At 38.6% G+C, this 18712-nt stretch overlaps 1 protein-coding gene across 1 annotated transcript; it reads left to right on the top strand.

The window, feature by feature from the left end:
* Positions 1 to 7879: 7879 nt before the first annotated feature.
* On the top strand, positions 7880 to 11593 carry bsx (brain-specific homeobox). Its single transcript, XM_062046421.1, has 3 exons — positions 7880 to 8198; positions 9352 to 9542; positions 11104 to 11593. Exons 1-3 carry the CDS (start codon positions 7955 to 7957, stop codon positions 11347 to 11349), a joined length of 681 nt encoding a protein of 226 aa, XP_061902405.1. The 5' UTR covers positions 7880 to 7954; the 3' UTR covers positions 11350 to 11593.
* The last annotated feature ends 7119 nt before the right edge of the window (positions 11594 to 18712 follow it).

The following is an 18712-nucleotide window of genomic DNA, read 5'->3' as shown; positions in this document are numbered from 1 at the left end:
CTCCATAAATAACACTAGCGAGCAATAGAGAATATAGAGTAAAACATTTTTTGTGCAATACATATTTTGCTTGATTCATTATTCATGTATTTTGTGCCACCTTATGTTGTGTATTTTTATAATATGAGATTTTCAGTTAATTTTATCATCAATAGGGGCATATTTTCCACCATGGACTTTTGTGTCATGTGTCATTAGTGCTTGTGTTGCAAAGCAAAATATTTTGGGTTCACTGTCATTGTTGAAATTGTAGCAAGGTTTTAAATTTGTGTCTGCAGTTAGTTTAGATAATAATGAGTCATATATTGGAATATGGGATCCATTATTGAAATTTGTTTCAACTATTAAATGAACCAAAATATGACTTATTATATCTTTGTGGAAAATATTGGACACAGTGTGTTGTCAAGCTTATGAGATGTGATAGAAGTGTAAGCCACTGTGACACTATTGTTCATTTCAATGTTTTTATTATTTTTTATTAATGTTTTTAATGATAATATCAATTAGGGATTTTTAATCACTGCTATTTTGAAATTGTTACTAATATTGATGCTGTTGTCGATAATGTTCATTTTTGTTTCACTACATCTGGATTGTTCCGTGTCATGATTGTGTGTCTTCAATTGCTCTCAATTGCTCTGTTTATTGTTGTTCTTAATGTTGCTGGGACGGGTTTGGTTTTGTAATTGGATTGCATTATTGTGGTATTGTTGTGTATTGTTTTGTTGATTGATTAATAAATTCATAAAAATAAAAATAAAAATGTAAAAAACAATTTTTAAAAAAATATATTTGTGTTTTAATGATGTTGAAATTGTTTAATATGCTAAACCTCAACATATCAATTAAAAAAAAGTGGAGTCTTACAAAATCACGCTGATTGTCAAAGACGTTAGATAATATAACACCTGATAGTTCTACCTCAATGAAAGACTTTGGCATTCTGGAAATTCATTGTGTACGCTCAAGGTAATATTATTTATATGGTGCTGGCATACCAATCATTTCAGCCTTTTAAAGCTTTTCTTGGACCACCAAATTTTGACCTCTGTATTTGTCAAATCCTAGCTACGGCCCTGTGTGTGGCTATCCGTCTTACACTATAGAAAATTACGAGGATCTCACAGCATTTAACAGTATTTTTTCACGGTAAAATACTATAATCAGAATTTACTGTAACATTACAACAAATGACGGTATATTTCCCAGTAATTAACTGTTATTTTAAAGTAAACTACTGTAATCATAGTCCTCTGTAATATCACAAGAAATCGCTATAAATTGAAACCGATTTGTCTCTCAAGGGGTTCCGTAGACTACGATGCACTCTTTCTACAGTAGGTGGCGGTATGCAGTTAAATTGAAAGAGAAATAAACTATAAAATCACAGTTATGAAGTTACAGCATAGGAAGTAAGGAAGGGAATCGTATGGCCCCTTTCCTGGGAGGATCTCGTGTGAGGGGAAGAGGCAGGGTTAATCACTTTGCAATGCAGTCTGATGAAAATGATGGAAAGCACCACACTACATAGCAACTGATGCTGTGGTCAAAGTTGAATTGCCACAAAAATAAATTTTAAGATAGTCAAAACTATACTGCCATCTGGCGGCTAAAGTAGGTTAGCTGCCACCAAATGTAATTTGTTACGTTTCATGTGCCTGGTAATGTAAATAATGTAAATAATTCTATGTATATACTCTGATGATTATCTTGTGTGATGACTGTATTATGATGATAGTATATATCTGTATCATGAATCAATTTAAGTGGACCCCGACTTAAACAAGTTGAAAAACTTATTCGGGTGTTACCATTTAGTGGTCAATTGTACGGAATATGTACTTCACTGTGCAATCTACTAATAAAAGTTTCAATCAATCAATCAAAAGGTAAACCGTGCCAGTTGGGGCCGTATGAATCCCCTTCCTACTGTAGCTGGAAATATATTGCAATTAATGAAAGCATTGCGGAAATATTTATAAAACAATCTTGGCTTCTTCTAAACTTGCTCCAGACAAGAAGTTTGGAATTTGAGACTTTAGTGACATATTTTGCCTTACTTACGTCGGTGGATATCTCCTTATATGGTAGAGGTTTACCCAAAGAGCTTTGCACAAGTCCGCCATTTATATTCAGTTGTAGTCCAAAGTTGTAGTCAGTAAGTTCCTTATTTTTCTCTATCCTTTCGTTGTGGGGCAGACTGGCTCGTACATGCACACGCATGCAAAAAAATCCTAATTTCTAATAAAAAAAAGTAGTGTATGGTTCTAACTTACATCTTTCAGTGGACTCATTACGGAAGCACTAAAAATGACAACATAGCTGACGGGGAGAAGACGCAGTCAAGGGGGGCCTGGTCTGTAGGAGGGCTTCGGCACGTAAATAAGACCGCCTACAAAACAGCACATCCTGAAGAAACAGTCAGAAAGCTGCTTGAATATAGTCTGTAAAACAAAATCTATGTAACATTTTGACCAAAGAACAACCGTTACATGTTCGGTAGACCACAAGGAAGTGTTTTAAATGTGGGAAAGAAAAAAAAGGATAGAATATACATTCACTGATTGCTAATGATAGCAGCTAAGCTTTGCTAAATCTGCTATCATTAGCTGACTACAAAACAAAACTAATGTGTGTGTAATGTCCAGGCATAGTATAAAGCTATAAAGTTAAAAAGTTAGCGCTGTGAAAAGGTTGCAATCTATTTCTGGTAGCTTTACTCCATTTTGTTTTCGTGAATTTACAGCATTTCTCTCATGCATGCTTTTTATTTTTAGGTTGGGTTTTTTTGTCCTTTTTTTTGGTTACATATGCAGGATTTTTATTTTAATTTGTCTTTCAACCTACATCTTTTATGTGATTGCAGCATTTTTCTAATTTGCTGAATTTTCAATATCATGTGTTTTAACTGTATGTGTGTGTTTTTTGGGGGGGTTTGATCATTTCGGAACGTTTGTAAGAATATGTGGTATAATCTAAATAAGGGGTTCTTAACCTTTTTGACTCTAGGGTGCAACTTTTCCACTACAGATGGGCTCAGGACCCACTCAAATATTAACACCGAATTAGTAGTCATACTTTTGATTTTAATCGTAATCAAAATATATATCTAACCTACAGTTTACAACCTTATCAAGTGATATGAAATAATGTGGTTAATCACAAAGATTATTATTTATTCAACACATAAACCTTAAGCTTAGGTCAGGCTAAATATATAAATAAGTGCCAACCAAGCAACTCATAAAACAGAAGGAAATTAAATTGACATACAATTATGTTGTGCTATAATAAATAAACTAAATTAACAATGAATATGTAAATAAACTGTCAATGAAATTAAAATGCAAAAGAAAATACAGCTTCAGCACTTTAGTCATAATTTTTGCGCTTAAGAAACTTCTCTATGACTTTAGCTCAAGTCTTCTTCTGTTTGTTTGATATAGTTATTACTGCCACAAGTGGTGGGAAAGTGTATTACAACTGAGTACCACTGCGGCCCATATGGACCACAACTGAGAAACAGATATTTATTGGCGGCTTCTAGGGGGCGCTCGCGGCCAAACATTGGTTAAAAAACACTGATCTAGATACATGTTCAACCTTTTCTTTGATGTATTATGACTGGAAAAAATGAATGCTAGTTTCATGTATTTTTTTTTTACAGTAACATTTCAAATGATACGATCCAAAACGATTCAGTGAGTAGGAATCGATTCAGTAACTTTTTTAGCAAAACAAATCAAGCAGTGTGAAATAAATACTGTATGTTGGACACTACAGGTGAAGCGTCCTATATTACTGTTATTTCTTGTAAGGGAATTAGGTATAAATGAATTATGGACACAAACAAGCAAGCCAACAACAATTAATGGCCAATGCATTCGCATCTTATTTGAATAAAGTGCAACCAACACTTTAGGTTGAATTAACAAAAGGAAGCATTTTTTGCTCACATTTTCAACATTCAAGCAATTTTCAATAAAACTACAGTAACCAACATTTTAAGAGTAGATATACCTGCTAAATAAAGGTCGGCCTTACAGTATCTGTTCTCCGCCCTGGTGTCGCCGGTGAAGTAGTATCTCCTCATTTCTGTTGATGGTGTTGGCCCCTTGCCTCCTAATTTCCATAGCCTCCTTCATCCATCTCTTCTATTTATTTGCTTTCTCATGAAATGACATTTCCTTGGCTGTTAGTTGTTGTGTTGTCGCTTCATATTGTGTTCCGGAAGCCAGGTGCGTTGCCGTAACTCGTTTCGCTGTCTCTCCCGTACTGTCGGCAGCAACCTTTGCGGCTTAGTGTCGTGTTTCGGCTTTAAAATGTTTGCGTTGTGTCGCTCGTCTTTGTTGTGGCTTTTGCAATCGTGCTGTAGCTGAAAGTTTTGTGTTGTAATTTATGATATTTTGTGTGGCGTTTGTGTTTGTTACGACCTTTCTCGACCACCGTAGCTATCCGCCATTTTTTTTTGACGGACAGAGAAATAGACTTAAGGTATAACTTCATTATCATTAAAAGTGCTAATAAGCGGTAGAAAATGGTTGTTTTCCTTTTTCTAGTGTAAAAAAAATCGATCAATTCCCTTCTAAAACGATCTTGGATCAATACCTATCTTCCGGAGGGCAAACTTGCCGAGCACAGATCGATATAGTTGAGTCTAAGGAATATAAATCGATATATCGATTTGTTGTTAGACCCCCTATTCTTTACTTTTTACTTATTTATTCATCATTTCTTATTTTTGTCATACAAACAGTAACCAAAAATAAATAAAATCAAAGATGTCACCGGCCTTTTGTGCATACTACTGCATATGTGCATGAAGAAAAATGTAATATGTGGCACATAATCAGCTTCCCAAAACCACGATTGTGCATAATCTCCTCAAAATCTGTTTTCCTCACAAATATATGTTTAAAAATAGTTTATTTTTAATTGATCACCACCACAGATGGTGTATCAGGTGATCCGAATGTACCACTTAAAGGAGTGACGCATTCTCGCTGCCTCCAATTTTCACTTAATGAAATTGCCACAAAGCTACTTAACCGTGTCGAAAGAATGGATCCTAAAGGCGATTCATCAACATTTGATCCATTTACTTTCTAATCCCCTTGCTAAAGCAACTTGTTATCCCGGTGTGCACTATTGATGCACAGCCAGGTGCACAGGAGAGTGTAGTGCTTCCATCTGCGTCGACAGCTCTTTTCTTCCGTTTAGTACACCAGGATTTCTCAGTATTTATTCACAGTAAAATACTGTCATGAAAATGTTAAATGCATGTTCCAATCAGTTCTGCCTTCGTCATGTCTAAAGGTCGCCTGAGTTGCAAATATGCATATTTAAAGTGAAAGCTGTAGAAAACGACCCAGCGCTCTGATCCCTCTGTAATCAATTTGTTCCCTGTCCATCTGATCAAATGGAAGTCCTGTCCTCTGCAGCGTCAGGATTACAGCTTCCGCTCTAATATCTCCCTTAATTGCCTAATTGTATTGCAGGCTGAATTCTGGCTAAATTAAGACACTTTTGCATTAACTGGCCTGATTAGAAATGTGACGACAACACCGTATCATCAAATTACAGCGGCAGCTTTGGTGCGTAAATGGGCACAGGAACGGTACTTGTGCTCTGGCAGATTTTAATACCGACAATTACAGCCAATTTGGGAGGAATTGACTTGTTGGAGCCAGCGGCGTCGAAGTGGAGGGATTAAGTGGGGATTCGTAGCAAGCGCGTGGGTTTAGGCTTTAGTAAAGTTTGAAGGTTGTTTTTTCATATTTAATTAAAAGACCTCATTAATGTTCATTCTAAATTATTGTGGCTGTGAAAGTTCAATTATAAGGTTGCTTGAATCATATTAAGAGTGTCTAAGACTACCTACACCCCCTAGCAAAAAATATAAAATGGTTTGTTCCACCTGGAGCAGCAAACCGAACTTGGAACGCGTCACTCAACATAGACGACATATCGTCATCAAAGCTCACACACACACACACACACACACACACACACACACACACACACACACACACACACACACACACACAGTACTGGCTTTTTGGAGCAAGGATGAAGTGACAGAAGAAATATAATGATTTTTTTGTGGCAGCATAGGAGAAAGTTATGTGCAAGTTTCACTTTTTGCATCTCATAGCACACGACTGTGGTCATTGCAAGGACCCTCAATTAAGGGTAGAAACAGGTGTTACTAGCTTTTACAGACAGGGGACATAACTCCCATGCATTAATAATAATATAGTCATAATGATGATGGTGTATATTATTATGATGTTGATAATATACTGTATATGTATCACCTCATTTCTACTTTACGCTCTGAAATAAAGGAAAACTTGACAGATTTATAATCATATTTAAGTAAATGACAGGTTATATAATAATTTATATTTGTATTCTGTCCAATTTATATTACATTTGTTTCAGTAGACGAAAGTAACTATTTTTTTTTTCTTTTTTTTTTAAACAAAACCAAATTATTAAAAGGGTTTATTAGGATATGTCCAAAAACATGTTCAATGTAAATTCACAGCAAATTCCTAGCTAAAAAAATAAATTACTTTCACATGAACAATTGCGGTATCAAATATCTTTACAGAAACTTACTGTAACAGCAGAGTTTTGATTTTACGGTTAATTACAGTAAAATGACAACTACACTGTAACTTCACAATAAATAATTACTGTCTCGGTTTCGGTGCAACATAGTCTACGGAACCCATTAAGACACAAATCAGTTTGAATTTGCAGTCATTTGTTGTGATGTTACAGAGGACGATGATTACAGTATTTGACTGTGAAATAACTGTTAATAACAAAAATTGCTGTGAAATACAAGGATATCGTCATTTTTACAGTCATTTGTTGCAATGTGACCGTAAATTCTGATTTACCGTATATGGGAAAGTGGTTGTGTGGCTCAGATGGTGAAGTGTTCGTCCGGTAACTTGAGGGTTCCGGGTTCGAATCCAGCTTCCTAGTCACGACCGTTGTGTCCTAATTAGGCAAGATACTTCACCCATCTTGCACTGGGAGAATGAATGTGAATGAATGTTTGTTGGTGGTCAGCGAAGCCTATAGGCGCAAATTAGCAGCCACGTTTCCGTCAGCACCTGTGTGGCTATACAAATAGCTTACCACCATCACGGTGTGAATGTTGAGTATTGAATGATGGCTTTGAGTGTCTAAAAAAGCGCTGTATAAATCGAATTCATTATTATTATTTTTTTCTGTATTTTGCTGGGGAAAAATGTTGTAAAATCATTTTTTTTTATTTTTTTTTATACAGTGAACAAACCTAAATAAGGTTTATACATGTTTTAAAAAACTGGTTTCAACCAAATCCATGCAATATTTTTTCAGGTGTGTCTGGGGCCGCAATGTTGAATTTAGCATGGGATGGAGGGCCCTTGAGGAGCCATAATTTTGTGCTACGCCCCTGATTGAAGAAGAAGAATGAAGAAGGACTGCATATAACTAATTCCAATTTATTTGGAAAAAAACACTACTTAAATTCAATTCAATTCTGAAATTCACACCAAAAAAGACCCTTTAAAAAAAACTAAAAACTAAAAACCATGCAGGACTAAATAAAAATAAAAGTGCATATTTTGAATGTAAGATGGCTGTTTTCTAACATGCACATCAGCAAACATTTGAAGTCCTGGGGATGAGTGATGCGTTCACTGGTTGATCACCGCTTCACCAAGTGCGCAATTCCAGCCAATAGGAGCTAACAGCGGGTTAGCCAAGTCTCTCCCACCTATCCTGCGCTCTAATTGGCTGATGGCTAAATCAATTTCCCCACTCCTGTCAGAATAAATACTTGATGACAATCTGTCCTCCCTCGGATCTCGGACCTGGACACGCCGGGAGAGCCCATAAAAAAACAAACTTATTTCCAAGCGATCAAATATACCTCTGAAAAAGAACTATGAGCATGAATTACCCAAGTGTGGCGCCAACGCAGAGGTCGACGTCCTTTTTTATAGAAGACATTTTATTGCACAAGCCCAAGCCGCTGAGAGAAGTCATCCCCTCGCCCTTCTGCGGCTCCTTGGCCTCTCGGATGCCGATCCTGGAGTATGGATACCCGCTGATGCCCACGCCGATACTGGCCCCGCATCCGCACCATCCGCTCCACAAGCCAGAGCATCACCAGTACTTCTTCGCGTCTGGTAAGAACAATACAGCAACTTTTTGGTTGGCTTGAAAAATAAAATAAACGCAATTAAATATGTTTTCGTTTTGTATGGGTTTTTTTGGGGGTTTTTTTACGAGTGTGTCTGAAATAAAAACTGTTCAAAGTTGGTGCAAAAAATGGAATAGCATAGTGACGCTTTTATTTCAGGAGCTTTTTATTGTTCTGGTTGTAAACAAAATGTTTTAAAATATTTTTTAATTTTACATTTTGTATTGTTTTTTGGTGTGCACGACTTATATTGTCTCCTTTCATTACTAATAAACATAACTTTAAAATTGGTGCAGAAATAGAATAGTTTACATTTTAGAAGCTTTTTTCGGTTGGTAAAAAAAATAAAAAAAATAAAAAATATATATATATATATTCAATTCATTTTGTATTGTTTTTGGCGTACTGGAGATGTATTGTTTTACATCTGGTAAGAACAATAAGTTAAAATTCGGTGCGGGAATAAAATAGCACAGTAAAGCTTGTATTTAATGAGCTTTTTTTGTTCAGAAAATAAATATTTTAATTTACGTTTTGTATTGTTTTAGGGTGCACGAGATTTATTGTGTATGTACAAAAAAACAGAGAACAATACGTTCGTGCAGAAATATAGAATACAATTGTGAAGCTTATATTTTATTTAAAAAATGTGTTAGGTTAAAATGTTAATTTTAATTTTCCATGTATTGATTTTAAAAACGCATTACTTAATCTTAATAAGAACAATAGGAACAATAAGTTGGTGCAAGAATAGAATAGTATAGTAAAGCTTACATTTTAGGAACTTTTTTTGTTTGGTAAAAAAAGGTTTGTTTTTTTTTATTTAACATTTTGTAGTGTTTTTGGGGTGTATGAGCTATATTGTGTCTGGAAAAAATCATGCACATAACTGACACCGCCAGAATATATTTGTTTTGTAAATTGCATAAATATGCCAAAAAAATACACCTGCATGCAAAAATAAATAGTACAAAGTCTCCTTATAGTAATAATAAAAATGAATACAAACGGAATGCACATGTCGATAACATTCGTCCCAGTGTAAATTGACACTTTGAAAAAATATTATACATTGACTATGCAATTAAGGCATTATGCATATTCAACATGAGTTAAGCTTCCCTTCCCCCGGGCTGCAGGCATGCAGATACCGGGCTTGTTCCAGCACCACGCAGACTTACCGGGGAAGCACTGCAGACGCAGGAAGGCCAGGACGGTTTTCTCTGACTCGCAGCTTTCCGGCCTGGAGAAGAGGTTTGAAATCCAGCGGTACTTGTCCACGCCGGAGAGAGTGGAGCTGGCAACCGCTCTCAGCCTTTCCGAGACGCAGGTACGAAACTCACCTGCAGGCAGGCGCGCGTCTCCTGCATTTGTCTGCTTTTCCCCCCCCCTTTTTTTCTATTGTTGCTCTGCTGCTAGCTTTATTTATGCTGCCTTTAAGTTCTGCATGGTGACCTTGACTCCAGTGCCTTGAAATTATTATAATTATTGTCATTATAATTACTATTACTATTATTATGTTTATTATTAAAACACTTTCACATCGGCACATACAAGTTTTGTGTTCTTCAGGTGAAAGTTAATTTGCGTCATGTTATTACCTCAACCCCATGTTTATGTGTTATGGCAGCAAATGTTATATAAAACAAAATAACATGAACATATTTTTGTAAAATATGTCAGATTCGGTACAACTGAAGAACCAATTTATAAACTCTCATTGGACCCAGTGTTTCATCTAATTATTATATCTAAAACTAATGACAATGTGTATTATGGGCCTGCATAATATAAAATATGGTTTAATTGTTTCAGACATGCTTAACAGTATGTTCTTTTTACGAAACAGTTGCACAATTCAATATGTCCAAAAAGGAATAGGAAGAAGCACAGTTTATATTTTAGCCGAAGGAAAAGGTGTTGAAAAATCTGAAATATAATTTTTTTGTAGTCCTCCCATTATATATTTATTTTTCATATTATATTTGTATTTTTTCCATATTTTGCATATTTCCCATGTTCTATTTTTCTAAGCTATAAAACACATAAATATATCTGAATTATATTTGTTTTACTTCTCCCGTAATTTATATATATTCTCTCGTTACTGATTTTTAAAATATGTGACATCCACTGTAATTATTATTGTTATTATTATTATTTTTACAAAAGCAATGTTAAAGGACAATATATTTTGTAAAACCATTGCAATAAAGTAATAAAAAGACTAATCTAAAATATTAATTTTTTTTTTTTTTAAAAACACTCTTATATATATTAATTAATGATAAGGAGAAACATAATGTTAGACATAAAGATCAAAATACATGCATGTGTAAATAAAAAAAAACAATGAGGTGTATCAAAATCTGAAATATTTTAAGTGAAAAAAATCTGTACTTTTTAAATAAAGGACATTCACTGCAATTATTGTTGATTTAATAATTTAAAAAATAAGAATCGATGTTAAAGGACAATATAGTGTATACTTGTGTAATCCCATTATAAGTAATACAAGTCAAGTCATAAAAAAGAGAAAAGAAACTCAAATATTAATATGCAAACATTAAAAAAAAACATTTGTGACAAGAGGAAAAAATGATGTCAGAAATAAGGATCAAAGTACAATCCAAAAATGAATGATACAATAGGAACAAATTGTGTGGAGACGTAAAATAAGGACAATAATGAACATGTAAATATCCGATAAGAAATACTTTATTAATCCCACTGCATTCAAATAGTGTATGAATCTTACAAATTCCTGCATTTAAAATAAAAATGAAAAATACTTTATTATTTTCTGCAATGACTTCTGGGTATATTTCTTTGACTCAGAATCATGTCTTCGACGGACTGTATCGTTCATGTATTTGATGTATCGATCGCAGGTGAAAACGTGGTTTCAGAACCGGCGGATGAAGCACAAGAAGCAGGTGAGAAAAGCCCAGGACGAGCGCAAGACGAGCCCGGGAGAGATGGACAGATCCGCGGACAACTCCAGCGAGGGCGAATCGGCGGAGAAGAGCGTGGATGGTCTGAAAGGTCCACTGGAGGCGAACACTTACCTGCTGGACGAAAACGACGACGATGTTGATATCGAGGATGATATTTGCTCTCCGGATCATCTTTTATAGTGCAGCTGCCGCCCCCCTACCCCCCTCCCGCAACCGCTCATATAGTATATTTTTGTAAATAACGCTTTCTTTTACTGTAATTAGAAAATGTCTATAATGTTAAAAGATGATGTTGCTATTTATTCACACACCTGTTGATATGTTTGTGATTGTTTTTTTCATGTGTGTACAAAACACGAACATATTTATAACATGATATCGGCTATCACTATCACTTGGCTAACATTTGTTAATTGCATCGCAGGGTCGGAATTATTTCTTTTTTAAATTTCTACTTTCAGATATTTTATACACCCCAACCGAGTCGATGCCTTTCATAAAGATACATCATGTATGACTTCCTGTATGCACAATATTTGGACTTTTTATTTTGTATTTGTTTGCATTTGAGCAATGTGTGACCTCGCACTCCATGCTATTTAAATGTATTGTCTGTAAAGTCATGAACAAGATCAATTAAATGTGGTGATTTTTTTTCTTTTATGGACACACTGTAAACATTTTCATTGTAAATTCAAAGTAAATTTTCAGCTAAAAACGCATTATTTTCACAGTAACATTTACAGTAATTTACTGTGAAGTTAAAGGCCTACTGAAACCCACTACTACCGACTATGCAGTCTGATAGTTTATATATCAATGATGAAATCTTAACATTGCAACACATGCCAATACGGCCGGGTTAACTTATAAAGTGACATTTAAAACTTTCCGGGAAATATTCGGCTGAAACGTCGCGGTATGATGACGTATGCGCGTGACGAAGTCAGAGTAACGGAAGTTATGGTACCCGTAGAATCCTATACAAAAAGCTCTGTTTTCATTTCATAATTCCACAGTATTCTGGACATCTTTTGCAATTTGTTTAATGAACAATGAAGGCTGCAAAGAAGACAGTTGTAGGTGGGATCGGTGTATTAGCAGCGGACTACAGCAACACAACCAGGAGGACTTTGTTGGAGCGCTAGCCGCGCTAGCCGCGCTAGCCGCACTAGCCGCCGACCTCACCTTAACTTCCTACGTCTCCGGGCCGCCAAACGCATCGGGTGAAGTCCTTCGTCCTTCTGCCGATCACTGGAACGCAGGTGAGCACGGGTGTTGATGAGTAGATGAGGGCTGGCTGGCGTAGGTGGAGAGCTAATGTTTTTAGCATAGCTCTGTGAGGTCCCGTTGCTAAGTTGCTATGTTAGCTTCAATGGCGTCGTTAGCACAGCATTGTTAACCTTCGCCAGCCTGGAAAGCATTAACCGTGTATTTACATGTCCACGGTTTAATAGTATTGTTGATTTTCTATCTATCCTTCCAGTCAGGGGTTTATTTTTTTGTTTCTATATGCAGTTAAAGCACGATGCTATCACGTTAGCTCGTAGCTAAAGCATTTCGCCGATGTATTGTCGTGGAGATAAAAGGCACTGAATGTCCATTTCGCGTTCTCGACTCTCATTTTCAAGAGGATATAGTATCCGAGGTGGTTTAAAATACAAATCCGTGATCCACAATAAAAAAAGGAGAGTGTGGAATCCAATGAGCCAGCTTGTACCTAAATTACGGTCAGAGCGAAAAAAGATACGTCCATCACTGCCTCTCAAGTCGTTCACTGTAACGTTCCTCATCTACGAATCTTTCATCCTCGCTCAAATTAATGGGGTAATCATCACTTTCTCGGTCCGAATCTCTCTCGCTCCATTGTAAACAATGGGGAATTGTGAGGAATACTAGCTCCTGTGACGCCACGCTACTTCCGGTACAGGCAAGGCTTTTTTTTATCAGCGAGCAAAAGTTGCGAACTTTATCGTCGATTTTCTCTACTAAATAATTTTAGCAAAAATATGGCAATATCGCGAAATGATCAAGTATGACACATAGAATGGATCTGCTATTCCCGTTTAAATTAAAAAAAATCATTTCAGTAGGCCTTTAAATGATGTGCAATATTGGTATAGCGCCATTTTTACAGTCATTTGTTGTCAGGGTCCATTATATTTAGATTACAGTATTTTACTGTGATATAATAGTTGTTTTTTTTTTGTTTTTTTTTTTGTTTTTACAAGGCAACATAATTTCCTGGGAATAAGAGGAATCATTTAAATTATTATTTTTTGGCAACACTATAAAAATGTTTTTGTAAATTCACAGCAAATTCCTGGCTAATAATTGCATTACTTTCACAGTAACATTTACAGTAATTTACTGTGAAGTTAAATGATGTGCAATATACGTATAGCGTCATTTTTACAGTAATTTGTTGTCACGGTCCATTAAATTTGGTTTACAGTATTTTGCTGTGAAATTATTTTTGTTTGGTTTTGTTTTGTTTTTAACAAGGCAACATAATTTCCTGGGAATAAGAGGAAACATTTAAAAAATATATTTTTTGGCAACACTGTAAAAAATGTTTTTGTAAATTCACAGCAAATTCCTGACTAATAATGGCTTTACTTTCACAGTAACATTTACAGTAATATACTGTGAAATATCTTCATAGCAATTTACTGTAACTTCAGAGCTGTGATTTTAAGGTCAATTAAAATACAGTTACAACTAAATGATGTAACTTCACAGTTGTAATTTTTACTTCATTACAATAAAATTACACAAATATGCCGTTTCTCCAAAATTGTATTTTTATAATGTATTATTCTCTCGGTTTGACAACATATTGCCACCTGCTGCACAGTAGTGTGCGACGTCGTTTACGGAACCCATTGAGACAAAGCAGTTTGAATTTACAGTTATTTGTTGTGACAGAGGACTCTGATTACATTTTACTGTGAAAAAAAATGTGTTCGACGCTCTATGGAGTGGAACGGTTTGGAGTGGTCGAAGGAAAACGATCTGCTCCATCAATCCCCACTAAGTCCAGAAGACAGACAGAAATAGACCGCCTAGTCAAGGAGAGGAGACAGCTGAAGAAGCAATGGAGGAAGGCCACAGAGGAGGAGAAGGAGGGCATAAACCTGCTGCAGGGAGAGATCCAGAGTAGACTTGCAACACTGAGGAGAGCGGAAAACCTTCTGAGGAAGCGCAGAAGGAAGAAGCAAACAAGAACACGCTTCTACAAAGACCCCTTCAAATTTGTGAAGAGTCTGTTCACAAAGGAGAAGTCTGGAAGTCTCTCAGTGTCAAAGGTCAACCTGGAAGAACATCTGCAAAAATCCAGCACAGACGACCGACACCATGAAGAGGTTACACTCCCACCTGACATGCCACCAGTCAATCCACCAGAGCACGATCTAGACATCAGCCTACCCAGATGGAACGAAGTAGACAAAACCGTGCGTAGAGCAAGGGCCGCATCAGCTCCAGGTCCCAACAGGCTCTACAAAAACGCACCAGATGTCCTGCGCTTCCTCTGGAGGCTGATGAGAGTCGTGTGGCAAAAGAAGGAGATACCAACTTCCTGGCGAAGAGCCGGTGGAATCCTTATCCCCAAGGAAAAGGACTCATCAGAAATCGCCAATTCCGCCAGATCAGCCTTCTAAATGTCGAGGGAAAAATATTCTTCAGCGTGGTTGCTCACAGGCTGGCAGGATACCTGCAAAGAAACAACCTGATTGACACATCAATCCAGAAAGCAGGCATCTCAGGCTTCCCCGGTTGCATGGAACATACTAGTGTCATCTGGCATCAGATCCAGGTTGCCAAGAAGGAGAGAACAGACCTTTATGTGGTTTTCCTGGATCTCGCCAATGCCTTTGGCTCAGTCCCTCACAACCTCCTGTGGACAGCTTTCGACTACTTCAGGGTCCCAGCAGCTCTCACAACCCTTGTCAAGGCCTACTTCCAGGACGTCCAGCTATGCGTGACAACTGCCGAGTACACCACAGCATGGCAACACCTGGAGGTGGGAATCATGGCCGGCTGCACCATCTCCCCGCTGGCCTTCACCATGGCCATGGAGGTGATCATCCGGGCATTGCGATGGGTGGTTGGGGGACAGCTAATAAGACCTGGCCTGAGGCTGCCGCCTGTCAGAGCCTACATGGATGACCTCACAACACTCACCACAACCAAGGCTTGCACTGTACGGCTTCTGAGAAAGCTCCAAGAAAACATCGAGCTGGCTCGCATGAAGATCAAGCCAAGCAAGTCCAGAAGCATCTCTATTGACGAGGGGAAACTGTCACACCACCGCTTTCACATAGGTGAGGAACCTATTCCAACAGTCTCCGAGAAGCCTGTGAAGTCCCTAGGTCGTTGGTATGATGCCTCCCTCAAAGACAAAGAGCAGGTAGATCAGCTCAGGAAGGAGGTAGCCAGCGGCCTGGAGAACATCGACAGAACCCTGCTTCCTGGCAAGCTGAAGCTCTGGTGCATGCAGTATGGACTACTTCCACGCCTATTGTGGCCACTAACCCTCTATGAAGTCGCGCTCTCTAAGGTGGAAAAGCTGGAGAGACTGGTTAGCTTATATGCAAGGAAGTGGCTTGGCCTTCCCAGGTGCCTCAGCAGTATTGGACTCTACGGCAAAGGAATGTTAGAACTGCCCATTTCCAGTCTCTCAGAGGAGTTCAAGTGCGCCAAAGTCAGACTGGAGATGATGCTACTGGATTCGAGTGATCCATTTGTAGCGCAAGCTGCCCCCATCCTGGCTACTGGGAGGAAGTGGACCCCACTGGCTGCAACTGAGCAGGCTAAAGCAGCACTCAGGCACAGAGACATTGTGGGCCGAGTACAGCAGGGGAGGAGTGGTCTTGGCCTTGGGGCCAGTACACCAGCCTGGAGCAAGGCCACTCCATCTCAGAGACGCAAGCTGGTGGTCCAGGAGATACGTCGGGAAGAGGAAGCAAGAAGGTGCGGACAAGCTGTGGCGCAGGCAAAACAAGGGCAGTGGATGACATGGGAAGGAGTAGAGAAGAGGAAGATCTCCTGGAAAGAGCTGTGGGAGATGGAGGCATTCAGGGCAAGCTTTACCATCAGGGCTGCTTACGATGTCCTGCCTTCTCCAAAAAACCTCAGCCAGTGGTATGGTGAAGACCCCACATGCCCTCTGTGTCCGAGTCTAGCAACACTGAAGCACATCCTGGTGGGCTGCAAGACCAGCCTCACCCAAGGCCGTTACACCTGACGGCACAACCAGGTGCTAAAGTGTCTTGCAGCAGTGCTGGAAAGTCGACGGACAAGTGTCAATGCCCTTCCTCCTTCGTCATCCCGTTGGCAAGCAACAACATTTGTCCGGGAGGGCGAGGGTCAAGCCAACCTCACCCCCACAAGACCAGACACTGGACAGCTAGGCGGGGCACGGGACTGGAGACTGCTGGCAGACCTGGGCCAGAGACTCTGCTTCCCAGTTGAGATTGCGTCCACCAACCTGCGGCCAGATCTTGTTCTGTGGTCAGCTTCGCTCAGGCTCGTGTACATCATAGAGCTCACGGTGCCCTGGGAGAGTGCAATGGAGGAGGCCTACGAGCGCAAGAAGTTGAGGTACACTGAGCTTGCAGCCGATGCGCAACAACAAGGCTGGAAAGCGAGGGTACGCCCAGTGGAAGTAGGCTGCAGAGGATTCGTGGCCACCTCAACATCCAGGCTCCTCAGGGAAATGGGAGTGCGAGGGAAGGCCCACCGGCAGGCAGTGAAAGACCTCTCAAAAGCCGCTGAAAAGGGGAGTCAGTGGCTGTGGGTCAAGCGAAGGGACTCCACCTGGGCTTTCAAGTGAGTGATGGCATCTAGGGAGTGATCCTGGGACGCTGGGACTCGCTGCTGAACCCTCTGGAGGTGTCGTGGGCCTATCAGCGAAACACTGAGGATGGGGGGCGCCCACTTGATAACCCAGAGGATGCCTTCACTCACTTGACCATCCCACAAAGTCGCATAGGTGTCTCAAGTATGCATTAGGGGATTGTAACATCTAGTCCTACACAACAGATCTGGTGATTTTTTTTACAGTGTAATTATCAGAAATTTACAGAAGAGCCAAAATAATACAGGTGCCGTAGTTAAAATTGCCCATGATCATGTCGTCCTGTCAGCTATGATGACAAGTCGAAGGGTTGTTTTAACCTCCCCAGCATGGGTCAGGTGTTTTTTTAACCAAGCCTGCATGCTCTCTGCTGGGTTTCCTGCAGCATGCTGTGCCACATAATATAAGGCGAGGGGACAAATGGCAGCTTGAGGGAGAAGAAAAAGACACCAGAATGTTGGCAAGTGTTTATTTTCACCAGTGTTTAACTACCATAACAAGTTTGTTCGACAGTATATAGACTTTGTTACTATATTCTGTCATAAACCCTCAGCACCTGTTGGTTTCTGTTTGGTCATTTGGTAAATACAATTTGGTTTTAATTATTTAAAAATATAGGTCCATAAATGACAAAAAAAAATGCATTCATAAGTTATTGTTTTATAGCTTTAATTTGGCCTTAAGAACATATACAAGTTAATAAAATACCCACAAAAATATTGAAAAGATTTATTGATTTTAGATTGCAAACTTTCAAATACGTTTAATGTGCCATACATCTTCCGAATGATAACAACATCTTTAGTAGCCTATATAAACTTTTGTACAATGTAAAAAGTCACAGCATTTAACATATTGTTTTACAGTAAAATACTGTCATCACAATTTGACAATATCCTTATATTTTTACAGCAATCATTTCACAGTCAAATACTGCAATAATGGTCCTCTGTTGTATCACAACAAATGACTGTAAATTCAAACTGATTTGTCTCTTAATGGGACCTATTATGCAAAACCAACTTGTCTTACCTATTGGTACCTGTTTTTGTGTATTTGGGATCTGCATAAGTAGCAAACACTTGGAATCTAACCATAAAGGCATGGCAGAGATATTTATAAAACAATCTTGCTTTCCTTTATACTTCCTCTAAACGAGCTGTTTGGAGTTTGCACAATTAGTGACATGTTTCCCATTGGTGAGGTCAGCGGATATCTCCATATATGGTAAAGTTTTACCGGAAAAGCTTTGCGCAAGTCCGACGCTGGAGTCAATAAACTCCATATTTTTCTCTATTCTCTTGTTGTGGGGCAGATTGACTTGTATGCACATCATCCTCCGCTGTTGTCACTTCTAATAGCAAATAAAAGCATACAGTTCAAAATTATGTCTGCCAGTAGATTCGATATGGAAGCGCTAAAAACTACAACATGGCTGACGAGGAGAAGACGCAGTCAAAGTGGAGGCACCTAAATACGACCGACCACATAATGGAGCATCCTGAAGAGACGATCAGAAAGCAGCTTGAAGATGGTCTGTAAAGCATAATCCAGTGATTCTCAAACTGTGTTACGCGGTCTCCTTCCAGTGGTACGCAAAATAATCACTCAATTACATATTCAAACACAGTGGTACTGTTCAAACAGTGTGTAATCTTACAATGGCCTAAAACATTAGATATA

This window comes from Entelurus aequoreus, linkage group LG05 (assembly GCF_033978785.1).
Source record: "Entelurus aequoreus isolate RoL-2023_Sb linkage group LG05, RoL_Eaeq_v1.1, whole genome shotgun sequence".
Taxonomy (NCBI): Eukaryota; Metazoa; Chordata; class Actinopteri; order Syngnathiformes; family Syngnathidae; genus Entelurus; species Entelurus aequoreus.
This window is presented reverse-complemented; position numbering and strand designations above follow the sequence as displayed.